This window comes from Nannospalax galili, unplaced genomic scaffold (assembly GCF_000622305.1).
Source record: "Nannospalax galili isolate Female #2095 unplaced genomic scaffold, S.galili_v1.0 scaffold7, whole genome shotgun sequence".
Classification (NCBI taxonomy): domain Eukaryota; kingdom Metazoa; phylum Chordata; class Mammalia; order Rodentia; family Spalacidae; genus Nannospalax; species Nannospalax galili.
Genome location: NW_008359081.1, coordinates 3,030,852 through 3,040,581, shown reverse-complemented (window position 1 = coordinate 3,040,581; position 9,730 = coordinate 3,030,852). Strand labels below are relative to the sequence as shown.

At 37.9% G+C, this 9,730-nt stretch overlaps 1 protein-coding gene across 1 annotated transcript; it reads right to left on the bottom strand.

Annotated features, from left to right (window-relative positions):
- Positions 1-8,749: 8,749 nt before the first annotated feature.
- Positions 8,750-9,493, bottom strand: LOC103725406 (melanoma-associated antigen B4-like). Its single transcript, XM_008822741.1, has one exon. It carries the CDS (start codon positions 9,491-9,493, stop codon positions 8,750-8,752), a length of 744 nt encoding a protein of 247 aa, XP_008820963.1.
- Positions 9,494-9,730: the final 237 nt, after the last annotated feature.

The following is a 9,730-nucleotide window of genomic DNA, read 5'->3' as shown; positions in this document are numbered from 1 at the left end:
TACACATAGGATGGCTACAATTTGAGATGGCTACACCTAAAATCTCATGTGAACATGCTACAATTCAGGGTCCAGTTTAGAAAAGTCTATACTTTCTGTATCCCAACTCTGAAACAAAAGCTAGATTTACAGGTGCTAAGCAAACTCCTGCCAAACGGGCAGCTAGAACATCTGAAGGCAAAAACAATCCTTTCTATCCTCCAGACTCTTTTGAGCATTCTGATATCCTCTCTTTTCAAGTTCTTTTAGGTGCTACAGTTTTCTGTGCTTCTTATTCTCTAGATTGCAAATACTTGATCCAGGATCGTATATGGTAAATTATAATATCAATTTTCTAATTCAGGCATTATAGACTAACAAATTTTTTCAAAAAGAGAAGAACAGGGAGACTCAATGATCGGAAACTCTACCTTCTTTGTTTCAACTTGAGCATTACACACCTTCTCTATCTCCCTTGGATAACGGGATTTTCAATACTCATCCTTGCCAAGAGGACCTCTTGCTAGTCAATCACTTGTTCAGGGTATTGTTTGAGGTACACTAGAGTACTCTCTGCATGAGTAGAAAGGTCAGTTTAGGTTATATCATCCTGAAAAGAAAAAGTTCTGCAGGCATTTCTCATCCTGATCTGTCTGTTCACAAAATTAAAAGGGGAATTAATGTGTTTCCAGAAATGGATATATTATGAGGTTTGTCTCAAAAGAGAAGACCACTTAGACACAGGAAACTGCCAAAGGAAAGTCTTTATTACTGCGCGAGCAACTACACTGGGCATCTGAGTCCCAAGTGCAGTCTCCAACCAGTTTTCGGGTAAACTTTTACACAGAAAAACCACATCCATGGGTGAAAAGTATAAGTTCCCAAGTTTGGGGGTAGAAATTCCTCCTAATAATTACTATTCTGTAAGAGAACAATTTATTTTTTCCACATATTTTAATTGAGCTTTTAAAATTTCATACATGTCCCACTCAAATCCAGAACCCCTCCCCGATCCATGCCTCCCCCATCCCCCCACAGAACCCTATGCTGGATGTGGTAAACATTAATTTGATGATGTTTTGCTGTGTATCTACCTCTCTCTATCTGCTGCTTACATTCATCCAAAACCTAAAGCACGGTTAGGGTAGATCATTCTCTGGTATGCACAAACTACAGAAAAAAGGAAAAAGTCTTGAAACTGCGGAAAATGCTTAATGAGGATTAGAGATGCCGAGAGCTCTTTCAATGTCTTCTGTGATCTAAAACTGCTGTTACAGGGCTCACATATGAAAATCCTTGATTCTATACTTGAATTTTTCCTGCCTTGTCTCATTTCCAGGAGTATTCTCCCATTCCAAGTTCATTTTAACAAAAGTTGACCAAGGCTCAGACTAAAATTGTAAACTTTCTTCTAACACAGATATTATGAGACCACAAGGGAGAACAAAAACATGTAAAAATCTAAGTGAGACTTACAAAGAGCTTGGTAATTTAAAAATATGTACAAATATTCTCAATTTAGAAGAATAATTATATATATATATATATATATATACAGAGAGAGAAAGAGAGAGAGAGTCATGTACATAATTTGGATTCAATGCTCTTTTAATTAGGTGATATTACACAGCAGTGTCTTTTAAGCCAAACAATTGCTGTCTTCATGACTTCAAATGTACTTACTTACAAAATATTATTACACTTGATTTTCTTGACTACTGATGTTCCTTCATAAATGGAGTTTTAAGAAGGATGCTTGAACCCTCCTCTGACTACCCAGCCACTCCTTCCAGCCAGTTCCAACCAATTGATCTCTATCTGCATGTGGCCTCATGGCCCTTGGGAAGACTAGAGAAAGGAGGCTCCACTTGTGAGGTTGTGGAAAAGCCCTATCCTCACTAGATGAAGACATCCAGTTTAGTTGTTTCTGAGACATGCACATTCCTTTCAGTAACCCCTCAACCATTCTCTGTAAGTCAAACATTGATTTCTCAATATAACCTTATGAACAAAAGGATAACTCAGAAGAAATATTCTCAGAACTGATGGCAAATATGTTAAAGTTATTAGGCCTCATGGTATTAAGAATGAAACAGTAAGTAGCTATGAGACAGAGTATGTTTAAAGGATTTAAGAAGGGAAATGATTTTTTAATAAAGAAGGATTTCTGGATGAATATTAAAATGGATAGATATTTCCAGAATGAAAAAGAAAAGAATATGTAAGTGATGTTCTGAGGAAATTCCTGGTAATATGAAAGAAACAGTAAGTTTTTAAGTTGTTAAAAGGATGTAAGAATGGAAATATTTTAATCAAAAAAGATTTTTTATATAAAGATTAAGATGTATGGATGTTTCCAGAACATAAAAGAATGCTGAAAAGTCTATATGTAATTTGTTATGAAGGTCTGGTAGGTTTCCTAAGGTTTTCAGAGATGATATCTAAATAATTTTTAAAATTTTACATCATTGCTCAATAAAATTTTGACTTAATGAAACTGTTGATCTATCCTTGTTAATATGTATAAAGGCTGGTTTAAAAGAACAAATATATGTCTAATCAATATTTATTCTTAAGTGTTTGAATTTTATTAAGCCTTATTTAAATATTTACATAGTAATTAAAAGTACCAGACTGGTGTACTTAACCTTGTGGGTGCTCAATATTCATATTTAGAAGCTTATACAAATGCAGTCAGACAGTTTTAAAAGGGATAATATTTTTCTGCTTGCCCTCCAAGGTCAATTAGGTACTAAGAGGATTGGAGTATCACTCAAAATGCTCTGTAACTGTGGTGAGTCACCTGTTCTTTTGCTTAGGGAGGCCATGGAGACCTCACCAAATGTCCCCTAATCAGTATCCAGCCTATAATGAGGAGAGTCAACACAGAACAAAAATCTCCTCAATGCTTCCAAGTGAAGTTCATGGTCAGGTGAGGCCTTTGAATAATCCTCAGATCAATGAATTAGAAGGTAAAATGAAGGCTAAAAGAGCCAGAGGATGTTCACAAGCTCAAGTGAGCCCTGAGGACCAGATCCTCAACTGACCTGGAAAAGAAAAAAAAAGTTCATATTGGCCAACTGCATGCTCTTAAACACCCAAGATGATTGTGCCAAAAAATTAAAATCATAACCAAAAATTAAAAGGAGTGTTATATTTCTTTGACAGTTCAAGAGACTACACTCTTTAAACATTCAGTTTAACCATTTGAGTTTTTATTTAAACAATTATTTATTCACTAATGATTTCTTCTTGATAGGGAAAATGTTTCCAAGATATGAGTTCAGAACTTGGCTCAATTCAGTACTATCACACCTATCTGTGGTTAGTAGCTTCCTTTAGCTAAGGAAGATTAGGTCTATTTTTTTAATATAAAAATTAAATGATGACTAAATTTATTCTTTTTCTCCCTCTTTAGAAGGCATCTAGGAAGGACATTACACTAGTCACTTCAACAGCTATCAAATTACCTGAAAGTATATACATGGTTCATCACTTTTGAGTCAAATGAGGAGACCAAAATAAAAATGAGGAAAAGGCTAATAGAAAGATGCTTTTGGAGCTTATCAAGAGATTATAATAGATTTTAATGTAGACATTGAAAAGTATGTATTCTCTCTTCTGGCTTGTCCTGGTTCACTGACCAAGACTTGTAATGCTATTAAGTTGCCTTCACTTCTCCCTCATGTCTCTTTCCAAACACAAGGCAAGGAATTCTTTTTTTCCCTGTAGCTAACAATTATGTACCTTTGGGGTCCCTTAAGTAGGGTCACTGAGACAAGTACCCTGGCTGCCATACTCAATGCCCACTTCAGCAGAAAGAATTTAGAACTGACTCTCACACAAATACCGTATTGGCAGTTGGGATAATCTCTTACCCCACAAAAACAAACAAAAACAACTATTCACAAGAAACAGTTCCAAAAATGTCTTTGATTATCTAACCAAAAATGCCAAAAGGGATCTCTGAATTCTAATTGCCCCCTAAATTAATACCCCTGCATAGAGGCTATAAACAAGAAGAAAAACTAAAAACCTCAGTGTGGAAATTAATCTTTTCTGGTGAAGAAAACTTGGAACTAGATACCCACATTTTTAAAATGAAAGTGGGTTACATCTATTCCCTAATTTCAGCCCATCTTCTAAAGGATTTTAGGGTGACCTCTTCAGAAGGGGCAATGTAAGGGACCCTGACAAGATGACTGAGAAATAATAAATATGGCAGAGTTCCTACTTCTTATGTCTTTGGCAGGAAGACCTTATTTTTTATTTCAATATGTCCACTTCTACTGACCTGTTTAGAGTCATGTAAACCTATATCTCACACATCGCAAACTTTGGAGCCATAAGCCTATTGGCACCCACCTCACTTCTTTCTTTAATTTGATCAATCCAAAATTTTAGGGGCAGCAAAACCATTGAAACCCTTAAAACCCAGATTCTCCCAGGGGGACTTTGGATTTTGGATTCTAGGTTCCCTATCCAATTGTGAAGAATTTGTCTTTCTTTAGGAATGTGTATATGTATGTGGAATTCTTTATGTGTCTTTTTGACTGTTGCTTTCTGCTGTTACCATCTTTTAATTAGTTAACTGGATGAGAGAAAATTAACCCAACCTCTATAACCTCTAGACAGAGAATGTGTCACCTGCAACACCACAAAAATTAGAGCTTGTCCTTGAAGTTTAACAAAGTATATTCTAAGAAACCTGTTTAAAATGTCCTTTAATGAGGGATGCATTAGTTTTAGATTGACACCTTATTCCACTATGTTCCATGAGCCTTAATTGTAGAGGTTCAACTGTAGATGTGTCACCTAGTACTGGGCATCTCTCAGACATATGTTCTCTGTGACTGACCAGATGTTCAATTCTGCAGTAGCCTCCATCTGTTGCAAAAAGAAGCACCTTTGATGAGTGCTTTATGGCATGCCTTTCTGTAATATAAGGATTGATATTTAACATATAGGAAGAAGTTTCATTTGTCTTGAGATATGAAAGACATAGGGCTTTCTCGGGATCTATGTCCTCTCCTGCCATCTGTATTTGGCTGAGTTTACAGTGCCGCCCATAAGTTCACTCCAATTGAGAGGGCTTTAAGTTCAATTAGATAGCTGTTGATTGCCCCCAGATAACAGTGTCACTACTGTACCAATAGAGGTAGTTTGCCATGCTAGTCATTGTGGTTATTAGGCTTTAGGACTGGGTTGGACGATTGATTGTTTTTCTCCCTTGGCAGTTTGCATTCATCATCTAGCGTTATGATAACCAAAATTCAGTTAGAAGGCTTCCAGCTAAGTTCCTGTTCCATTGTTTCAAGTCTTGTACCCTAAGTTGTCCTGTCCTCTACATTAAGGTCTTATCTACTTGTCCTAAGAGACAACTAAGAGGTTTGGCAGTATCCTGTGCTATTTTGGGAGTCTCCTGGGTTGCCTTCACCAACCACTCAAAGGGAGGTCTCTTCTGTCTGACACTGTGTTCCTGGCCAAGCAACTCCCAGGTATACATATGCATTAATGTTCAGACACTGTATGTGCATTTCTCATGGGGTTTTGAGGGCATCACTTTTCCCTCAAGGTTTCCTACCCCCTCCCAAGATTCATTCATCTGTCCTCTTTTTTCTCCCTTAGGTAGAGAGAAATCTAATGCATCCCTCAACTCTCACCAGTAAAGCTTCCTTATACAACAGAGTGCAATGAACACAGAAGGCCACAACTGGCCACATATAAAGAGTAAGAGATGGATAGAGTGTTGGATAGGACTCTTCTATGGAGCCTCATCTACCCACAGCTCAGAGACCACTGTGGAAGAGGGGACAGAAATAGTGTAAGAGCCAGGGCTAGTTGATGAACATAGGGAAGCATAAGCTTCCAGGACACTGGAATTTGCACATGTGAACTTGTGGCAATAGTGGCATCGAGCACAGGACCCATGCCAGCTCAATTAAACAAGGGCCCAAAAGGGAGGTGAGAAATAAGTGGTGGACCAGTACTAGACTGAGAACTGTTGGAGACTGATTGCTGCTGGCTGAGGTAAAGTATGACTTACATAAATCACTAGATGGGCTGACCAGACTCCAGTGGAAACATTTACACTGAAGGACATTTGGGTACAAATGCCTGAATGAATAGGACTTAACATGTATGGTGGACTACCTGAGGTTCGGTGAGGGAATGGGGGAGGCATGGATGAGGAGGGGGGGCGGTTAAATTTGATTAAGAACTATTGTATGAAATTACAAAACCTCAATTATATATATACACACATATATTATATATATGTATATATATATGTATTTTCCTTTAATGTAAGAGAATTTGGCTCTATCAGCCCATATCAAGAATGACAGGTCAGTGTCTTCTTGGAATGCATTATATTCACCTGTACTTGTTTACAAACATGGACTCTGATTGTATTCTATTTAGTTTGTTGTTGCTGTTACTGTTGTTGTTGTTGTTGTTGTTGAAAATATCATGACCAAAAGGAACATGGAGAAGAAAGGGTGTATTTCAGCTTACAATTTCCAGATCAAAGTCTAACACTGAGGGCAATCAGGGCAGGAAGTCAAGGCGGGAACGTGGAAACAGGAAATGAAGGAGAGACTATGGATGAACACTGCTTACAGGTTTGTTTCCCATGGGTTGCTCAGCTGCTTTCCTTATACACCCAACTCATCTGCTCATGGATGGCACCACCCACAGTGGTCGGGGCCCTCATACATTAATTAGTAAAATGCTTCACAGGCAGGTCCACATGTAAATCTGATGAAACAAATCATTAATTAACATTCTCTCTTCCCAAGTGTCTGTAGTTTGTGTCAAGTTGATGAAACCTAAATAGCAGACTATTTCTATCCCAGGTCAGATTTTATACTGTTTACTCAAAATTCCTTGTTATAAGCTTAGTCTCTCAGCTCTGAGATGCGCTGCCTGCTACTTGCTCGTCATTTCCATTACCTCAAAGTTCTACACTAGAGTCTCAGCTTAATTACAGACTTTTGAAAGAATTTAAAATTCATGATGTAGGCTCGAGAGATGACTCAGTGATTAAGATCACTAACTGCTCTTTGCAGAAGACCCAAGTTCAATTCCCAGAACACACAGGGCAGCTAACGACTGTCCTGACTCTACTTCCAAGTGAATCTGATGCTCTCTTCTGAGCTCTGAGGGATTACATGACACAGGTGCACTTATATAGATGCAGGTAATATACTCATACACAGAAAATAAAAAATTAATACATTTCCTAATGCTTAAAATAAATTTGATCAGATGGTTGACAGATTTTTACATCTGAAATCTGTTCTTTCTCACCCTCCATTTTCATGTCCTTTGTCTTCTAAGTATTATCTCTCCGTTCCTCTTTACATATAGCTGTTGTAAATCTTTGAAATCATTTGGACAAGGTGGATGTGGTGGCCTACACTTATTCCTGGGGCTTCTGAGGAAGAGGCATGTTGATATCCATGAGACTGAGGCTACCATGTTCTATATAATGAACTCAGGGCCATCTGGGGCTAGAGAGGTACCCTGTTTCAAAAAAATCCCAATCAATCCGTCAATCAAATCCTTTGAGCAGGGCTATAACTCTTTTCTTACCAATTCCAATAATTGAAGGGGTGGCTTCCAAAGAGCAAATGAACAATTAATGTTTGGACAAAACAATGAATTGATTTAAAGGATGAATAAAATGTTTAACTTATACATTTCATGTTCTCATACACTTTGAATAAGCAAACACAACTTTAAGTAATGTTACAAAGTGGTAAGTACAGGTATTTATTCAATGAAGAATTAATCATTTGTATTTTGAGTCACCATTGTATGATCTCATATTTTCATGAAGATTCCTTTTCCAATATATGTAAGCTCATGCTTTACTAAATACAAAGTACTGAAGGATTTTCAATTTGTTTTAAAATAACAAAATTCTTAGTCTTAAATTTCACACTTACCAATAGTTGGCAAAGATGAGAAATAAGGTAATCTTCAATTACAGAAACATTTGGAATGGAACAAAAGAAAAACAAATCTGTAATTAATTTGTGTGTATCAAAAGAGTAAACACAGCAGACACTAGCAGGGATAACAGAGTATAAGGGCTCTAGTTGGGGGAGGGAGGCTATGGGAGGGTGTTATCTGGGAAGTGGGTGTAAAAATAAATAAATAAATTTTTAAAAAATAAAAAAATAATAATTCTTCAAAGCATAAAAATTTTCCTCTTAATCATTGGTGGATGTGAAAAACATTACCACTGAAATCTACCTGATGACTTTATATCCATGCTCAGATGCCAAGGAGCTCAGAAAGTAACCGACTGTGACTTGTAATAACCAGATATATAGAGATAGGAAATGCATGTGCATCTTAGTGTCAATTGTATTGAAAATGAATTTTTCTGTATGAAACTGTGTATTTCAATAGTGAAATGGGTATATTTTTTTAAAGTTTAAAACCTCATTTAATTTTATGTCTCATAGGGTTTATACTGAGTACAATATTGTATAATTGTATTAATTCAACAGTAAACCAAAAATTACAGCCAATTTTGAAGGGGGTGTATCTTAGCTCTGGAAATTATTATTGAATATGTTAATGCTATTGTAATGAAATGCTTCTTCTGATTGTGTGGTTATTAAATAAATAATTTAAAAAAAGAGGAAACATACACTTTGTGCCCTCCTACCCATAAACTCTCTACTACTGAGGAGATTAAATGCTCCTAAACACAGTTAAGTGTATACCTCAGGGCCTGGTAATTGTGGGATTGGGACTAGGAAAGAATCCTGGTCTTGGCAAGACTGTAACCCAAAGCCTCAGCTCTCCTTCCTGCTCTATTTGCCTTGTCACACAGAGCTTCCTCATAGAGATCAGGGAAGGAGCCAGGGAGAGTATCTTTGATCTTAGCTATAATTTCCAGCACTTTCATCTTGGTGGTTTCAGAATAGGCTCTGGGACCCCACAGGAACTCATAGGTTGGGGGATTACTGTAAGGCACCTGGTGGCATTCCAAATACCTTTGCTCCACTAGATCTTTGGTGATGAACTTACAGGGATCCCCAAAAATTAGGTGTCTCCTCCCAGGGTGTACCCCCAACACATTCAGGAATTCCCAGACCTGTTCCTCAGTGGCATGGTTGCCGTTCATGAATATCACACCTAAGAGGGCAAGCACAAGACCCGTCTTTGGCAACTCTTTCTTGCTATTGGGATCTTCCCTTGGGGGAATGGGTAGCTTGCTAACAAAGACATAGGACTGAGTGTTGGGATTGTCAACCTTCAACTCCAGACCATAGACCAACTTAAGTTGTGAGGTGGCTTTGTTCAGGATCTTGGGGAAGTGCTCCTTGTACTTCATGCTGATCAGCCTCAGCATATCTGTATGCAAATGTTGCTCATTATTATGATACTTCTCCAAGATGAAGTGCAGCAGCAAACTGGCTTTCCTGGAGAGAGGATCTCTGCGTGTGGACAGAATGGCAGCAGCTGCCCAGTAGGCATTTTCACTCCTCAGCATCTACAAGAGAACCCTAAGCACCCATAACAGCAGCCTCAGCACCTAGACCATAGCCAATGCACACCACTTCTAACTCAGGACAGCCAGAGGATTCAGCCCCCTGAGACCCCTGGGGAGTGCCAGCATCTTCCTAAGGAGGAAGTGAAATGCCTTTTTAGTTTGACATCTGTGTCTACACATCTGTTGACTGAAAAGAGTGTCTGTTCAAAATTTTCAGGGATGAATTTCCACCTTTAG